Source organism: Zootoca vivipara, chromosome 12 (assembly GCF_965207765.1).
Source record: "Zootoca vivipara chromosome 12, rZooViv2.hap1.1, whole genome shotgun sequence".
Taxonomy (NCBI): domain Eukaryota; kingdom Metazoa; phylum Chordata; class Lepidosauria; order Squamata; family Lacertidae; genus Zootoca; species Zootoca vivipara.
This window is the reverse complement of record NC_142595.1, coordinates 8,333,918-8,352,692: the sequence shown is the minus strand read 5'-3', so window position 1 is coordinate 8,352,692 and position 18,775 is coordinate 8,333,918. Positions and strand designations below refer to the sequence as shown.

General features: G+C 46.1%; 1 protein-coding gene across 4 annotated transcripts in view; it reads left to right on the top strand.

Annotated features, from left to right (window-relative positions):
• LOC118095005 (UDP-glucuronosyltransferase 2A2) overlaps positions 1-17,876 on the top strand; it is a 28,266-nt gene extending 10,390 nt beyond the window's left edge. For 2 of the 4 annotated variants that reach the window (XM_035135845.3, XM_035135846.3), the window contains exons 2-6: positions 8,832-8,980; positions 12,005-12,136; positions 13,983-14,070; positions 15,787-16,006; positions 16,856-17,876. In XM_035135845.3, coding sequence (XP_034991736.3) covers positions 8,832-8,980; positions 12,005-12,136; positions 13,983-14,070; positions 15,787-16,006; positions 16,856-17,135 — 869 coding nt within the window. In that variant the 3' untranslated portion in view covers positions 17,136-17,876. Of the gene's footprint in view, positions 1-1,551; positions 2,318-4,872; positions 5,633-8,831; positions 8,981-12,004; positions 12,137-13,982; positions 14,071-15,786; positions 16,007-16,855 lie in introns of those variants that run through there. The other 2 variants (XM_035135847.3, XM_035135844.3) reach the window with 2 other exon arrangements.
• The last annotated feature ends 899 nt before the right edge of the window (positions 17,877-18,775 follow it).

Genomic DNA, 18,775 nt, shown 5'->3' with positions numbered 1-18,775 from the left:
GAAGCGGTCCATGAGGGTCGTTTAACCGGCTCATGAGCGGCCCACTCAGCGAGTCCCCACGCCACGCTGCACTAAACTGGCACAGCACGACGTGGGGACTCTCTTCTGTGGCTCCGGAAATTGCTTCTGCGCATGCCCAGATGCTGGAAATTGCATCTCCGCATGTCCACAGCACCAGAAATCGCTTCTGCACATGCCCAGAGGCCGACAATTGCTTCCACGCAGGAACAATCTTCGGCATCTGGCGGTCTGGGCATGCGCAGAAGTGATTTCCAAAGTGGCGCTGCGCCGGCCCGGCCCATGGAGGATCTCCGTGGGAGTGATCTGGCCCATGCCCGGTAAGCCTTGCCAAATCCCTGTTTTAGAGGTCATCAGAGCCACTGGGAATGGCCCTAGCACCTCAGCAACAAAGGATATTGGGTTGCCAGAGATTTTTAGAACTAGCCCTACTCAGAGTAGACCTATTGAGCTTAATGGACATGATAGACTACCTTAGATTCTTTAATATCAGTGAGTCTACTCTGGGCAGGACTTTGTTAAATATCAACCATTTTCTTTTAAAATGGCAGGTGCCTTTGCACTCGAGGCTGATGTTTACGGTAGGAGAGAACTTTGGTCTTTCCAATTTCAGTGGCGCCCTCTGAGAGGCCAAAATCCATCACAACCCCCCCCACCTCCAGCCTTCCATTCTGCATGTGCATTACGCCATAGCTGCAAAGCCCTGCGATGCCCCCCTTGGCATGGGGCCCAGGGTGGGGAAACTGGCCATGCTGCCCTCAATCTGCCACTGTTCACAGTTGACCAGAAGAAACTATGTTCCCACAAGCAAAAAACGTTTCTCCAATCCTGTGCTCATAAGGAAACCCATTTCACTTGCTTCAAGTTTTGTGTGAGAATATTATGAACCACATGGGGAGGTTAAAGGTAAAGGTAAAGGGACCCCTGACCATTAGGTCCAGTCATGACCGACTCTGGGGTTGCGCGCTCATCTCGCATTATTGGCCGAGGGAGCCGGCGTACAGCTTCCAGGTCATGTGGCCAGCATGACAAAGCCACTTCTGGCGAACCAGAGCAGCACACGGAAATGCCGTTTACCTTCCCGCTGTAGTGGTTCCTATTTATCTACTTGCATTTTGATGTGCTTTCGAACTGCTAGGTTGGCAGGAGCTGGGACCGAGCAACAGGAACAGGAGCTCACCCCGTCACAGGGATTCAAACCGCTGACCTTCTGAGCAGCAAGCCCTAGTCTCAGTGGTTTAACCCACAGCGCCACCTGGGTCCGCACACATGGGGAGGTTACCTGAGAGTAATTCCTAGTAAGACAGACAAAAGTGTACATTGAGCAGAGAGGCTGTTTCGCAACTTGCTGTAGGCGGAGTAACAATCATGAACCCACCTTTCGACAGAATCATGCTATGTCATCCGTAACAGGGTTTTGCTGTAGCAGAAAACCATCTTTGCTTTGACGAACTCTGTGCCAAAGTATGCCAAAGGTGAAACAGGGTGGAGCGCTTGTAGCACAGGTTACAGGAGTGCCCTGCATTAGCCCAGCCTGTCAAAACCACCTTGGATCTCTCTGAATCAAGCCAGGACGCAATGGCTGCAAAATGGCTGCCGGTGTTTTCCATGGTCTGGGTGTTCTTTTGGGGCTCAGCCTCCAGTGGGAACGTCCTCGTCTGGCCAGCAGATGACAGCCACTGGATCAATATGAAATCCATCACGAATGAGCTCACCGCCAGAGGCCACCGAGTGACTGTGCTCCTGCCTTCGTTCTTCCGGACAATTGACCCCAGTGAACCTTCCCCTTTCCAGATAGAAGTGATCTCTACTCCGTTCTCAAAGGCAGAAATGGAAGACCTGCTGCAGAACATGCTATATCTGATGACGTATGATATTCATGAACTGTCTTACTGGGAGTTTTTCAACAAGTTGTCAGACATCATAACTACGACGATGTATCGGCAGAAAACGTTCTGTCAGATGGCTGTGACGAATGAGAAGCTGCTGGAGAAGATGGAATCAGCCGGTTTCGATGTTCTCCTTTCAGACCCACTATTTCCTTGTGCGGAGCTGTTGGCTCAGAAGCTCCAGATTCCATTTATATACACCTATCGATTCTCAGCGGGAAACACAGTGGAGCGTCTTTGTGGGGGAATGCCAGCTCCCCCATCCTATGTTCCTGCAAGCATGAATGCACTAACAGACAGGATGTGCTTCAAGGAGCGGCTCCAAAACATGCTCTTCTACCTCTCACAAGATGTCTTTTTCCATCATGTTGTCTATAAAGACTGGCATAAGTTCTATAGCGATGTTCTAGGTAAGGTCCTGCTCTGAGTTTCGGTTGCTGTACTTTTGACATCTGCACCAGTAAGTTCTGATGCATGGATACATGTCTGTTATATTGCTTCGCTCTCTGTTTTGCCTGGTCCTTCCACCCAGTCTAGCTCCAGTACATACCTGCCAAGTTCCTGCCGGAAAAATAAGGGATCGGACCGGAAGTAGCAGACCGGAAGTAGCGCTGCCACCATTTTGGAACTGGGCGGAACATGCTCAGAAGCGACTTTTGATGCTGCTCTGCCCAGTTCGAAAATGGCCGCCGCACCAGAAGTCACGCTGCAGCCATTTTGGAACTGGGCACAGCAGCATCAAAAGTCGCTTCTGAGCATGCTCCGTCCAGTTCCAAAATGGCCATCACGCCAGAATAAACCGGGGGAAAACAAAAAAAATCAGTTTTTTCGGCTGGGAACAGCTGGAAAAACGGGGGTTTCCCGGGGAATACGGGAGACTTGGCAGCTATGCTCCAGTACTAGAGTGGAAGGGGGAGATGGAATGGGGATTCAGGCAACCAAGCAGGGATAGTGATGGTGTTAGGCTTGCCTTCCTGGGCAGAGTATTCCACAAACAGAGCATTCCACCACCGAGAAGGCTTGTTCTCATGTCCCACTCTCTGCATCTCCCTTTACAGGTCAAAACCAACACATTGAATTGGGCCCAGAAACGAATTGGTACCCAGTCCAGCCCTGGTGTTATGTGTTCAGATAATCTTGCCCCTGACCACAGAATTTTGCACTGGCTGCAGTTTTCAAACCATCTTCAAAGGAGCCCCACATATCATGCATTGCAGCCATCTAACCTAAAATTAGACTCCTGGTGGTATAACCAGTGCTAGTCCTACTCAGACTGAAATTAACAGACCTAAGCTAGCCATGTCCATTCATTACATTCTGAGAAGGACCAGCATCAGATACAACCCCACCTCTCCACTGAACAAAACAACAGTGCAGAAAGGCAACTAGAGAAAATGGTAAAGCGCATCAATATTTAACATTAAAGTGCAATTTTAATGGTATAGCCATTTTTTTAACGTAATTTCTGGTCAAATGCTGCCCAAATTTTACAAATTCTTGCCCACATTTTACACATCTTAAATGCATATTTTATGTATGGTTTGAGCCAATAAGTGCATGGCAAAATTCAGAGAAGGGTGGTACCAGACTGCTCTGTTCCATTCTGTACAGTGGCTTGTGGGACTGGAAGTTGGTTTGGGGTGGAATGGAAGTGTAGGGTGAGGAGGCATTATCAAGCGGTGAAGTCAGGACCTTTTTAGTGGTCTGATGTGGCAGAGAAGGTGGAGAGAGGCTCAGTGTGGAAGAACCAGATGGGATGCAGCCCCATAGTGTTCAAATTTTGACACAACGCCACATGCAAATGTGAGAGTGACCCCATACCATTTGCAAAGACAGATGTCACACCTGTGCCAGTTAAAAAAACAAACACAAACCCCGTATTTCAAAACACACCACTCAGACGAAAATGCATGCTGGGAAAAAGAACCAGGTTGCAAACCAGCACCCTCTAGCGGTGGTTACACTGGTACTGCAACTATAAAACCTTCCCTCTCAACAGCACCTCAGCTCCTATTTACATACTAGGCTGAAGCCTTTAAAGACTAGGCCAAATGGAGGTACTGAGTTGCCTGGGTGGGGGTGGGGGGGAGGAGGGGACAGGATAGGTCAGGACACGGTGGAACCAATCACAGGGATGAGCCGGGGTGGGGGGAGGAGGGGGCGGGATACGTCATGGATCGGCACAGGGTTGGGGGAATCACATGGATAAGCCACAGCAATGCGTGGCCGAGCCAGCTATTGGAATGATATATTTAGCTGTGTCTTATTGTATTGGTTCTGTTTTAAGTATTGTTCCCCACTATGAGACTGCCTGCAGCAGTGCAGCAATGAAAAGCGGGTGAGAAATATTTTAAACGGATGAACAAATCCCACAATGCCATGCAGGGATCTTTTGCCCAACAAAGAGCTCAAACCCACGGCCCTGAGATGAAGAATCTCATGCTCTACCAGCTGAGCTATCACAATTAACTCAATCAATTATGAGGTTTCCATTCTATTTCCTGCCTTTTGTGAATGGGAGCCTAGTTTCAGAAATGAGTTGTATATTACATGAAGAATCTAGTAGAGGGAGTGACTTGACGTTATCTTTTTGAATAGCCTTTACAGTCGAACCTCGGAAGCTGAATGCCTTTAAGCTCTAACGTTTTGGCTCCTGAAAGATCGCAAATCAGAAGTGATTGTTCCAATTTTCGGACATTTTTTGGAAGCCGAATGTCCAGCCTGGCTTCCATGGCTTCTGATTGGCTGCAGGAAGCCACGCCTTGGTTCTGGAACCATTTCAGGAGTCAAACGGACTCCCGGAATGGATTAAATTCGAGAACCAAGGTACAACTGCATTGAAGCAGTCCATTCCGGGATTTGTTACATGCCATTGATACACACCGCATAAAGGATCTTTGCTCTGCTTAGGGCTGGGCAAATAAACTCATGATTTAATTGTGCAATCGTCAGCTGGGGTCATTGTCACTCTGCTGGGGAAATGTTTCTGTTTGCGGCTATGCAGGGACAGAAGCTTCTCATCCTCTTCTGGCTACAAGTGTGCTGTTGGGGCGCCAGTTCTGGTGGGAAAGTGCTTGTCTGGCCCACAGATGGCAGCCACTGGATTAACATAAAGATAATGCTCAATGAGCTGACCTCGAGGGGCCACTCAGTGACCGTGTTGATACCCTCAGCCACTTTCTTGATCGATCTGAAAGAGGCCTTGTCTTCCTCTTACCGCATTGAGGTCCTGCCTGTGACCTTCACCAAAGAGGAGGTGTTGGCTGAAATGGAGAAATTCCTGAATGTAGCGACGTACGAGTTGCCCACACTCTCCTTTTGGAAAGCTATGCAGAAGATGAGCGAATTAGTTGCTTCCTTCGAAGAAATGTCTAAACAGGTCTGCGACAGCATTTTCCACAATGAGACGCTGGTAGCGAGGCTGAGGAAGGAGGACTTTAACGTCCTCATCTCAGACCCGCTGACACCTTGCGGTGACCTGGTGGCCGAGTTGCTGGGAATCCCCTTTCTGTACACTTTCCGGTTCTCAGAGGGCAACAGCATGGAGAGGCTCTGTGGACAACTACCAGCTCCTCCTTCCTATGTTGCTGCCAGCACTGGAGGGATGAGTGACAGGATGTGCTTTGTGGAGAGGATGAAAAATTTCCTCTTCTATGCTTACAATGATGGATTTTTCCTGTATTGCTTGGCAAGTGGGTGGGATCGATATTACAGCGAGATTTTAGGTAAGTGTAGGCCAGTGATGGTGAACCTATGACACACATGTCAGACGTGACACACTGCTGGCATGCGCCCCATCGGCCCATTCGCGCTGTTGTTGTCATCCCCCCCCATTTGTTCTCCCGCTCCTCCTACTACAGCTTGTCTCCGCTGTTGCTGGTAGCCAGAGATTGGTTTTTTAACCCTTTCTGTGCTGTTTTTTCTGGCGCTTTGGCAGACTATGATTGGGTGTAACAGCATTCATTTTTTAACCCGTTCTGTGCTGGGTTTTTTGACGCTTTGGCAGACTATGTCAGTCCTGCGTGTTAGTTCCAGCGAAGGTATTATTCGTCATTTATTTCTGTTCTCTCCCCCCCCAAAAGCAAAGCAACTTTTGATCACACACCCCAAAAAACCTCCAAAACTTTGGTTAGCAGCTCCCCCCCCCAAAGCTCAACAACTCTGGGCACTTTGTGATAAATAAGGGGTTTTTTTTGGTTTATTAAAACACAGTTTGGTTTGGTTTGGTTAAATAATGAGTTTTTGGTTTATTAAACACAGTTATATATTAAAATTATACATTTTTGTTATTTAAACTATAAATGTCGTGAAATTATGGTGTTTTTTTCTCGAAGTGACACACCACCCGAGTTATGCTCGGTTTTTTGGCAAATATTGACACACCAAGCTCAAAAGGTTGCCCATCACTGGTGTAGGCAAACTTTAGGGCTTTTGTTCTTCAGAGGTGCCAGAGTTTTATTTATCCAAAGTTACGGGCAGATGCTCTGGGGCAGGCTGTGGCTCAGTGGTAGAACATGGGGTTTGCATACAGAAAGTCCTCAGCATCTCCAGGTAGGTGTGTGAGAGACCCCTGGACAGCCCTTGCCAGTCAGTGCAGACAGAATTCAGCTAGATGGACCCTATCTTCTGATGCTTCCACCCCCAAAAGTTGAAAATGGTATCATATTTGGCCAGCAGGGTGCTGCTGTTGTTTACTGTTGATTTGTGGGGCTTTGAAGCACAAGGAAAAAAGATTGCAAAACCTGTTTGACCACAGATGATAGCTGGACAGAGAAATATGCATGGCATCAGCAACAATGGCTCATACCATTTTACTTGATTTGTTTTGCCCAACAAGCCAAGAGTCATAAAACCAGTAACAAGCAGCAGTTCGAGGCTGACTTGTGATCCCAGTAACACTGAGCCACTATCCCCTTCTGGGTTTGTTTACCTGCTGGCAGCAGCAGGGGAGCAGCCAAGTGGCAGCAAGGTCTCCTGGTTCTGGTTTCCTGTTCATGTGATAATGTGGATGCTGTGGCTGGTGTCATGGACTGGCTGGAAGCAGAGGAGGGGTGGGAGGCACCAGCTGGGGAACCCCCAAAGGAAGAAGGTTCAGAGCCCAGGGATTGATGGTGGGAAGACAGTGAGCGGTTAGAGGGAGAAGAGGGAGCAGACTGGGAGGAGGAGGTGTTGGAAGCTGAAGAGGCAACAGGGTTTAGTGAGCAGGAAGAGGCTGTGGCAGAGTGCAGTTCAGACTCTGAGGCAGAAGTGGAGGCTAGAGAAGGGGAAGACCATGAAGCAGAGGTGAGGCCGGCTGCTGAAGAAACTAAAGGGTCTCCCCTTCCTGCTGTGACCAGCTTCCCCCACCCCCGCACCCCGGTCTCCCTGAACAAGAAGTATGAAGAGGGCGGGGCAAAGATAGGCATGCCGGTGGATTCTCAGATTGGTTGGAAAGTACCCAGGGGAGGAGACGACTTTGGGAGCTGTTGGGGAAGGTGGGGACACACAGAAGAGAACTGCTTCATAGGGGCAAGATCTACCGGGAAGAGTTGCTGTGCTCAGTTGGCCTGGCCTCCTAAGCCGACCACGTTTCCTTGAATAGAGAGTTAACTTTATGGACGCCGTGTGATTTATTGCCGACCGGCTCCTGAAACCTGCCAACCAAGATGCTGGACTCTTGAGGGATGCATTTTAAAAAGGGTAACCAAAGAGATGTGAAGGCTAACTCAGCCCTCCTCAATGAACAACCAATTGTTTGGAGGCAGTATATATATCCCTGAGCACCAGGTGCTGGGAAAGAAGAGAGGGAAGCAGAGAGACATTGCCTTCATGTCCAGCTTGGAAACTTGCTAGAAGCAGATCTGCCTAGCCACTGCTGCAAACACCAGGCTGGGTTAAATGGACTTGGGTCTGATCCTGCATTGCTCCTCTTTTGCTTTCATCGTAAGCACAGGAGGGCACTGGGAATGTATTTGGTAGTGGAAGAATGGGAGAAATATGACAGAATTGGGGCAGTGGAAGACAACAACTATACAGGTGAAACTCGGAAAATTGGAGTATCGTCGAAAAGTGCATTTATTTCAGTAATGCAACTTATTATTATTTATTTTTCTTTTAATTTTTACAAATGCTTTCTTTTGGAAATTCCACAGTAATAAAACAAATAGTTACAATAATACAAAAATAAACATTGCTCTTACATTTCATTAATTACATTCCATTTATAATTGACCCGCCTAATGACAAATAATTACAATTACAACGTATAAAGGCTTGACATATCTTGCTTTGCATGTCATACATCTATCTCATATATTGGTTTCACCTTTTAAGTTGTGTAATAAATGCACTTTTCAATGATATTCTAATTTTCTGAGTTTTACCTGTATGGGAATGGCCTGTGAGCAGGAAGTGGTTCTTCCTCAAAAATAAACGGAGTGTTTCCTTTTCAATATTAAGTGTTTCTTTTTCCTCTTTTCTTAAAATAAATAAATATTCAAGGTGGTTCATTTCAAACTCTTTCCTACTGGGTCATTGAGAATTTGCCCATAAGGTCTCAAAAGCCCTGAGAAATGAAGCTTCAGCCAGCCTCCCTCAGCCTGCTTCCCTCCAGAGGTTTTGGACTACAATTCCCATCAGCCCCAGTCAGTGCAGACACTGTAGTCCAAAATTTCAGGAAGGAGCCAGATTGGGGGAAGCTGATCTAAGCAGATTGGAAGCAACAGGGATGTTCCTTCAGCTACCAACCCTGACTTTGGAGCAGTGGGTTCTTTCAGCTATTATGCAACAGTAAGCTTGGGTGTGCACGTTTATTTTCTTCTTTTCTTCAGGTGCACCATGCACAGCTGAACCACAGTATTTCTGGAAGCAAGTTTGCCAAAGCAGTTGAATCTGGGAAGAAAAGTGGAGCTGAATTTAACCCCATTCCTTTTCCTCGTTCAACAGGGAGACCCACAACATTATGTGAAGTGATGGGGAAAGCGGAGATCTGGTTGATTCGCACCTACTGGGACTTTGAATTCCCGCGGCCTTTCCTACCCAATTTTGAGTTTGTGGGGGGTCTGCACTGCCAGCCAGCCAAGCCTTTGCCAGAGGTAATTCCCTCCTTTGTCCGACAACTGGTCATGGTAATTGTGCCCGGTTCTCCTTCAAAACACCACCAGGAAAGGGGAGGACGTGTGGTGGCGAGGACAAGTTTCTTCTGTTGTTGTTTAGTCGTGTCCGACTCTTCGTGACCCCATGGACCAGAGCACGCCAGGCACTCCTGTCTTCCACTACCTCCCGCAGTCTGGTCAGACTCATGTTGGTAGCTTCGAGAACACTGTCCAACCATCTCGTCCTCTGTCGTCCCCTTCTCCTTGTGCCCTCAATCTTTCCCAACATCAGGGTATTTTCCAGGGAGTCTTCTCTTCTCATGAGGTGGCCAAAGTATTGGAGCCTCAGCTTCAGGATCTGTCCTTCCAGTGAGCGCTCAGGGCTGATTTCTTTAAGAATTAATAGGTTTGATCTTCTTGCAGTCCATGGGACTCTCAAGAATCTCTTCCAGCACCATAAGTTACAAGTTAGGGGTGCTTAATTACATATATGTGGAGGAGGCATGGCTTTCTTTCATGGGCTTGCTCTGAATATCAACTCCAAATCTGAGGTAGTGGTTTCATAGCATCCCTATCTGAAGGTTTAAAGGTAAAGGTAAAGGAACCCCTGACCATTAGGTCCAGTCGTGACCGACTCTGAGGTTGAGCGCTCATCTCGCATTATTGGCCGAGGGAGCCGGCGTATAGCTTCCAGGTCATGTGGCCAGCATGACAAAGCCGCTTCTGGCAAACCAGAGCAGCACATGGAAACGCCGTTTACCTTCCCGCTGTAGCGGTTCCTATTTATCTACTTGCATTTTGACGTGCTTTCGAACTGCTAGGTTGGCAGGAGCTGGGACCAAGCAACGGGAGCTCACCCCGTCACAGGGATTCGAACCGCCGACCTTCTGATCAGCAAGCCCTAGGCTCAGTGGTTTAACCACAGCGCCACCTGGGTCCCTCAAGTTACAAGTTAGGGATGCTTAATTACGTATATGTGGAGGAGGCATGGCTTTCTTTCATGGGCTTGCTCTGAATATCAACTCCAAATCTCAGGCAGGTGGTGGTTTCATAGCATCCCTATCTGAAGGTTTATCAAGGGGCAAATTCAGGGGTGACATTCAGAGTGGAAGCCTGGAAGGTGGACAGATCTGACACAGAGGACACACTCTTGTGTTCATCCCAGTGGAGCTTGTGCAGAGACATGTTTATGTGGGGTGTGTGATTATGGTCTGGGTTGCAATCCATTTCAGATTTCTCTAGAAGCGGCAAAGAGATTGCAGTTGGGGGCTGCAGGTGATTAACCCGCCAGCATCACGTTCGCTTCTGAAAGTGGAGCGGGCAAATAGGTCAGTCCCACTCAAGCCCCGGACAAGCGCAAGGTGGGGTGCAGCAAAAGGCTGGGAATAGGGCTCAGGAGCCACTAGAGTGCTAGGAGGGCCCTCAAGTCAGCAGCTAAAGGGCCACTCTTACCACACAGGCCCAAGAAAGAGGCTTGAGACCAGGAGACAGGAATGGCCATTGTAGCAGCTCCAGGAAAGACCTTAGTTACCCTTTAGGACTTTAGAACTGATAAAAGTTAGACTAGGCCAGGTATTATATTGATCTTGTTGTCATTATTATATTCATGGTCCTTAGCAGCCAACCAGTTTACTGGGATTTAATTCCCTCCCCAATCTCTCTCTCTCTCTCTCTCTCTCTCTCTCTCTCTCTCTCTCTCTCTCTCTCTCTTTTATACACACACACACACACACACACACACACACACACGATGTGGATTAGATTCAGCTTGCCAAATAAGGCAAGTTGACAAAGGCAAAGTAAAACTATATATGAACTGCAATTCATAAAGCTATAAAATATGCTCCCAAGATTTAATACTTCGATTGACAACCGTAACAGGAAGGAGAAGCCGTTTTTGTCCTTATTATCATAAATGCCATAGGCTTAGCTTAATGAACGCCCTGTAAGACGAAATTTTCGCTTAAAGAAAGGATTTTTCTAGCGGAGGTTGCCTCGCTAGACAAATTCGTTTTACGAAAAATTCGTCTAGGGAATCGCAGTTTCCCATAGGAATGCATTGAAATTCAATTAATGCGTTCCTATGGGCAATTTTTTTAAAAAAAAATAATTCAATGCATTCCTATGGGATTCGCTAGACAAATTTTCCATTATAAGAATAGACCCGTGGAACGAATTAAATTCGTCTAGCGAGGCACCACTGTAGTACAAAAACACTTCATTAACTGATATTTAGTAGTAGTAGTAGTAGTAGTAGTACAGTGGAACCTTGGTTTATGAATTTTCGGTTTACGAACGCCGCGGACCCATCTGGAACAGATTAATCCACTTTCCATTACTTTCAATGGGAAAGTTCGCTTCAGTTTATGAACAGACTTCCGGAGCCAATTGTGTGTTCATAAACCGAGGTACCACTGTAGTAGTATATCTCTCAAGGTAATTCTCAAAAACTGGAAGATGAATTTCATGTATTGCTGGGGGACACTGCCACCTTATGATAAAGGATGGAATTCCACTGAAGTTAAACAAAAATTGCTTCACATTGTTTTGTAGCTTAAACTCATAATCTTCTTTGGCTTTGGTCAAACACAGAACTTATCAAACAGTTAAAACAGGGGTGGGAGGTCCGAGCAGGAACTGCAGATTGTGTTGGGCGACAACTCTTCTTATTCCTGCCCATTGACCACAGTGTTGAGACTGAGGGGAGCTAGAGAATCCAGCAATCCCTGGAGGACCACACATTAAATTCCTCACAACTGTTGTCTTCTGCGTTTTAGTTATGCTTTTCTCTCTCTTTCTCTCAGAAGTTGGGAGCCTGTGGCCTTCCAGACATTGGTGTGCTCCAAAGGTGAGACACTCTGCTTTACTTACAGCAGAAGAGGTCTCCCATTTCCCAGGCGGCATGGCCAATGTTAAGGATGCTACTACAGCATAAAACAAGAAAAATGGATCACCACAGCTAGTCATGTCTGCATTTCAAGCAGCAGAGGAATGTTACTTTTAATTGCTTTTGCCTTTTAACAGGAAATGGAAAAATTTGTCCAGAGTTCAGGAGAACATGGCATTGTGGTCTTTTCCCTGGGCTCAATGATTAAAAACTTAACAGAGGAAAAGGGGAACATGATCGCATTGGCCCTCAGCCAGCTTCCACAGAAGGTATGTTTTCTTGGATGCCTGCTTCGTGCTGTTTGGTTTTTTGTTTGTTTGTTTTTGTTTAAGTTGTATGCTGGGCTTTGGAAAAGTGAACACAATGCTTCAGTTGGGAAGAAAGCGGGAGAGGCTAGGGTGTTCCTAATACTGATAAAAACAGGGGTCAGCAAACTTTTCCAGCAAGGGGCCGGTCCACCGTCCCTCAGACCATGTGGTGGGCTGGACTATATTTTGAAAAAAATAATGAACGAATTCCTATGCCCCACAAATAACGCAGAGATGCATTTTAAATAAAAGCACACATTCTACTCATGTAAAAACACCAGGCAGACCCCACAAATAACCCAGAGATGCATTTTAAATAAAAGGACACATTCTACTCATGTAAAAACACACTGATTCCCAGAGGGTCTGCGGGCCGGATTTAGAAGGCGACTGCGCCGGATTCAGCCCCCAGGCCTTAGGTTGCCTTCCCATGGATAAAAACATGCTTGCATATTGGGTGTGTGGGAAATGGCTGTCTCTGTAGAATTCAGCGGCCAGGTTGTTCACCATGGCAAGATGGCTTGAGCATAGAACACCAGTCCTGGTCCAACTGCATGGGCTGCCAGTTAGCTTCCAGGCCCAATTAAAAGTGTTGGGTTTTGACCTATAAAGCCTTAAACACATCAAGACCACAATACTGAAAGAAGCACCTCTCTCCATATGAACCAACCAATGAGATCATCATCTGAGGCCATTCTCCATGTGCTCCCTCCAGGAGAAGTTTGGAAAGTGGCAACGTGAGGTCTCTTCTGTGGCGGCAGCTCCCCTTTAACCATCTCTGGACTTTTAGAAATGGGTGGGGTGATTTTAATGCTCTAGTTTTCTATGTTGGGCTTTGCTTCGTTTGTAGGTTGCTCTGAGTTGCCTTGGGCAAGATAAAATGACTAACCAATTTAATAAATAGTAATAAGTTGTCGTTATGGTCCCCTTATGTGATTTCAGTTTATGGTGATGTCTGAGAGGATATTGAATGCAATTGCTATCTATGCTGCTATCAAATGTGGAATTTAAACCTTATTTTTTGCATTTGACTTTGGTTTGTGATATTTTGAGGATGCTATACTTCTCTGAAATATGAAGCGCTCTCTCTCTCTCTCTCTCTCTCTCTCTCTCTCTCTCTCTCTCTCTCTCTCTCTCTCTCTGTGTGTGTGTGTGTGTGTGTGTGTGTGTGAAGTTATTTGTACACACACACATACACTTCCCTTTAACATAGTGGGCGAGAGACAAAAGTTACTTTGCAAATGATGTACTAATTCTTCTGGGAAATGATACAAGGGAGTAAATGTCCATTGAATACCAATATGTATGGGACATAAAATAACATAGGAGAAAGTTTAGCTACATAATATATAAGACATAATATAAATAAGTATACTACAATACTCACATTTTAATTAAACATCATTATGTCTAGGACGGGGTACAATCTCCACTAGGGCTCCACATATTAAGAGATCAATTAAGAGATCAACAGAATAGAACTTAAGTCTTGTTGGCCATCTAAAATAGGCACATATTTGAGATTTTAAAAAGAGAAAACTGGTTCTGTTTTTTTGTGTAAAGACAAAAACACCCACAACTGCTGAAGCGCTGGTATTTATAGAGAGCATTTAAGCATATACTTAACCAATGTGCTTAAAAAATGTTTGGCTTTAGCTGTATTCATGCTCAGTGTTTTAACTTTTATTCTTTTTCCTTTCCTTTGTGTTGATAAAAGGCCAATATAACCTGTGGGCCAGCATCAAGCTCAATTATCTTTGCAATTATTCTTTCATTTCTCTCCCCCACCCCCCACCCCAAATCCCAGGTTCTCTGGCGCTACAAAGGAAAAAGGCCGGACACATTAGGAGCCAACACCAGACTTTATGACTGGATCCCACAAAACGACCTTCTTGGTGAGAGAACTTATGCTGGCTTCATTGCTCCATTCTGACAAGGGCTAAGAAACACATCCTCTGCATTTCCATGTTGGAAACGACATATGCAAAGCACTGTGGAACCCACAAAATGTATTTGAAAACCTGAGTTTCCAACTATTCATAATTTGGGTGAAAATAGCTTTAGAAAAAGCTATTTTGTGCTTGAGCGTTGAAAATCCTTGGTTCTAGAAACACATTTTGTGTGTGTGTGAATGGCAATATTAAAGGATTGCAGGTCAACTGGACTAAGCTTGAATGCTGTAACCAATAATCAACTGCAATAATCTGCTTTTATCAGATGGAGTCCAGATCTTACAGCGTTGTCATCTTTGGATAGCTCTGATGGTTAGAACGTGGAGCTGGTTAACAGCAAAGTTGCAGGATTGATCCCTGTATGGGACAGCTGCACAGGTCAAGACACTCATAACTTACATTAACTATATTGCTCTGCTTTCCTTTGAACCACATCAGTAAGGCTGAGAAGGGGGTCTAAGCAGCCCAGGACCTCCATACACACTGCTCAGGCTTGCACCCCAGAGAAGTCACTTCAGTGCTGTTAACACAGACATTGGGAGGCAGCAGTTACAAGTTACTGGTCTCTACTGCCACAGTAGGCACTGTGATTTTCCAGCGCTTTGACTTCACTCCCAGATACACTCCATTGTTTCTTGAGACAGACAGATGCCAACAAGTTAATATAATTATTCTGGTCTCATGTTATCAGCAGCTGGAGTTGTGATAGTTTGGAGGTCTCAGCAGGTATCAACTGACTGCTAAAAAGGTAAAGGTACCCCTGACCGTAAGGTCCAGTCACGGACGACTCTGAGGTTGCGAGCTCATCTCGCTCTATAGGCCGAGGGAGCTGGTGTTTGTCCAGGTCATGTGGCCAGCATGACTAAGCCACTTCTGGTGAACCAGAGCAGCGCACGGAAACACCGTTTACCTTCCAGCCAGAAGGTATTTATCTACTTGCACTTGACATGCTTTTGAACTGCTAGGTTGACAGGAGCTGAGACTGAGCAACGGGAGCTCACCCCGTCGCAGGGATTTGAACCGCCGACCTTCTGATCGGCAAGCCCTAGGCTCTGTGGTTTAACCCACAGCGCCACCCGCATCCCCAACTGACTACTAGTGGTTTATATCTTTTTATTACCATGATCGCCCATATTTTTCTCAACAACTGACTACTAGTTGAGAAAAATATGGGCGATCATGGTGATCCAAAGATATAAACCAGTATAGTCATACCTTGGAAGTCGAACAGAATCCGTTCTGGAAGTCTGTTCGACTTCCAAAACGTTCTCAAACCAAAGCACGGCTTGGGGGAAAGCCGCGCTTTGGTTTGAGCACACAGTGGGGAAGGTCCTGCAGCCACGGGAAACCCCATCAGACGTTCGGCTTCCAGAAATAGTTCGCAAACCAGACTAGAACAGTCACTCCAGGGTTTGCGGCGTTCGGGAGCCAAAACATTTGAGAACTAAGCTGTTCGAAAACCAAGGTACGACTTTATAGGATAGGGAAATTTAATCAAGATATTTCAGTGATATTGGGCATTTTGGGGTCTTGGAACTAGTGGAAAAATAGCATGTCACACACAAAGTATGCAGTGCCATAAAAAAATTTTTTTTAGTAAGTAGATGGGAAAATTTATGAATGATTCCTTATCACATTTTACCCATCTTCCCATTCCAGGACACCCGAAGACGAAAGCCTTTATAACACACGGTGGAACCAATGGGATTTATGAAGCTATATACCATGGTGTTCCCATGGTTGGGATCCCCATGTTTGCTGACCAACCCGATAACGTTGTGCACATGAAGGCAAAGGGGATGGCTGTACAGCTGGACATTCATACAATGAAGACGGAAGACTTAGTGGATGCCGTGAACACTGTCATTCACAACGCCACGTGAGTGAGACATAGATCGCCTTCTCTATACCATGCCTAGAACAAGATAGGTACTTCAGCAATAGGTTTCAGAAGAGAAAAATGTAGCCGAGACATCATTAGTGCATATTATTAATATTCTATAGCCAAACCTATTCCCACCTGACCCCATTTCTGCTGTGGTCTTCTTCTTGCCACAATTCCAAGTGTTTGCTTCTACCACCTTGGACACATTTTCTCTTGCCAAAACCACATTTGAATCTAGCACCTTCTGACTTTTGTCCTACTACAGAACTCAAAGGCTTTTGCCCCCCAAACACCTCTTGCCCTTAATCTGAGGTGCAGACGACCCCGAAAGGCAAGTAGTGTATCTTGTTTTCTTCTATTCAGCCCCCGTATATGGTTATGGAGCCAAAAGTAACACTGCGGCAGTAGTTAATCTCTTCAGTCTGTGTTTAGGGAAGCTTTTAATGTTTGATTTCTCTATTTTAATGTTTTGTTGGAAGCCGCCCAGAGTGGCTGGGGGAACCCGGCCAGATGGGCGGGGTATAAATAATAAATTATTATTATTATTTTTCACGTGCCAGTCAACCACTCATTCAGATTTTTGCAACAAATGACACTACCAGTCTACAAAATGCACATGGCATGTTTCTGGAACATTCACAAGGCCACTTGCCTAAGAAAACCAGAAGATGTTATAGGCAAATCAGAACGTTTTCCCTTAATTTCCTTGTGCTACTTGCCATAATACATTAGTTAGACTTGTTTTTAAATCCTGGGAGCAATTAAAGACTGCAGTCCTTTTGAGTTCTGGCTCTATACTAATTTGTTCTTATTTCTCTATCTTCTCTCTACCCAATCCTCTAGATATAAGGAAAATGCAATGAGACTGTCACGGATACACCACGACCAACCGATAAAGCCACTGGACCGGGCTGTCTTTTGGATTGAGTTTGTCATGCGCCACAAAGGTGCCAAGCACTTGAGAGCAGCTGCCCATCACTTGACCTGGTACCAATATCACTCCCTGGATGTCATTGCCTTCTTGATCAGTTGCATGGCAGTTTTCATATTCATTGCTGTTAAATGCTGCTCATATTTTTGTCGGAAATGTGGCAGGATTATTAGGAAAACAAAAACAGAGTAGCTTTCTCCTGGGACTCGGTCATCATTCTGTGGCTTGCATTATTCAGTATACACATGCTTATACCCCCCCCCCCTTTATGAAAACTGCATTTAAAACTTCTAAATTTTTTGCCACACCTTTCAACTCAAATGGATGTACAAGCAAGCCGATCTTAACTGTGCTCCATTCAGCACCTGAGTGAGTATTGTATGTATCAATGATGGTTCGCACTTCGAGATCGCTCGTTTTTGTTTTGAACTGAGATTATTCTGTAAACTCCACAACTGGCAATGTAGCACAGAACCTTTTTTATTTGGAGGCAGTGACACTCTCTAGGAATCTCTCAAAATATACATATTAAGTGTTGCTAAAGTGGGAAATTACATAAACAACGTGGTCCTTTTCAAGACTGAGAACGATGTTTATTTCTGAAAGCCAGCAGTTAAGGCTTCCTGTGGACATCTGTCACTTGCTGCTGGAGTACAGCACATGCACAATCGATACGATCTGACACTAGCCATGCCTGAATCTGCTTGGAATCAATGGAATTAAAATGCAAAATTTAAAGTCCCACATGCTGGATAATCCACACCAAAGCCATTCCAATGACGACACAGTGATCCAGGGAAAAAATGTGTAATTCCACATCTGCTGAAATTATTAATATTGCAATTCTTAAGAATTATGATTCCCCCCCCCCATTGTGACAGAGCTGCATGCATACCTCAATTCAGGAATGGAATAAATGATATTGGTGTAGAATTCAGTTTCCTCAGTATCACAGGGATTGTGTGTGTGTGTGTGAACTTTAAAGCAACTTTCGCTTTTATGTCAGCAACAGTATGCTTGGGAATGTCTAGTACAACCTCAGAAGATTTGCAATGCTTGCAGTTCAGGTTTGGGTGCCCGACTACCCCGCCTGACCCTCACCATGACTAGCAAAATAGGAACGAGGCTGCCAAAGGGGGGATGTACATATAATTCAGCTTTTCATGGCACAGAATTCCATCACACCACCTTTGTCACTACCACTATATCATCCTAGCTTTTGTTTTGCATAAACAGGAGAGCTCTCTGTCCCAGCCACCATCTCACTGTGATGCTGCCACTCTGCCCAAACTTAAACCCAAACCCTGCTCTGATCACAGTGGACTTCTTATTCCTCAGGAGGTTGTTTACCTCTGAAACCATGCCCCTGTCCAGCTTTTGCATTATGAACACACTAGTCTCATTCAGCCCGTTAAGAAAACGGGCGCTAGAGGTGCGACGGGGACACGGCCTTCCCTCCCTTTCTGCGCTCGGTGGCGGGGCGCGCCAGAAACGCAATTAAACAAAGTGCTCTCCCATCGTGTCCCGCGGCCGAGCGCAGAGAGGGAGGGAAGGCCGCAGCCCCGCCGCTCCTCCCACAGGCCAGGTAGGGTTGTCAGGAGGAGGCGGTGGCAGACCAAGATGGCGGCATCTTGGTCTGCCGCCGCAGGGGAACAGGAGGCAGAGGGTTGAGGGGGGCAGAGAGCGCGCACGGTTGTACGTCCCGCCTCTTCGTCCAGTCCCTGTGTCCGTGGGGCACATGCGCATTAGCGCAGACACAGGGACTGGACGCAGAGACACAGGGACTTTATTATATAGGATTTCTTAGTGACGCATAACACCTCGCTCACCCC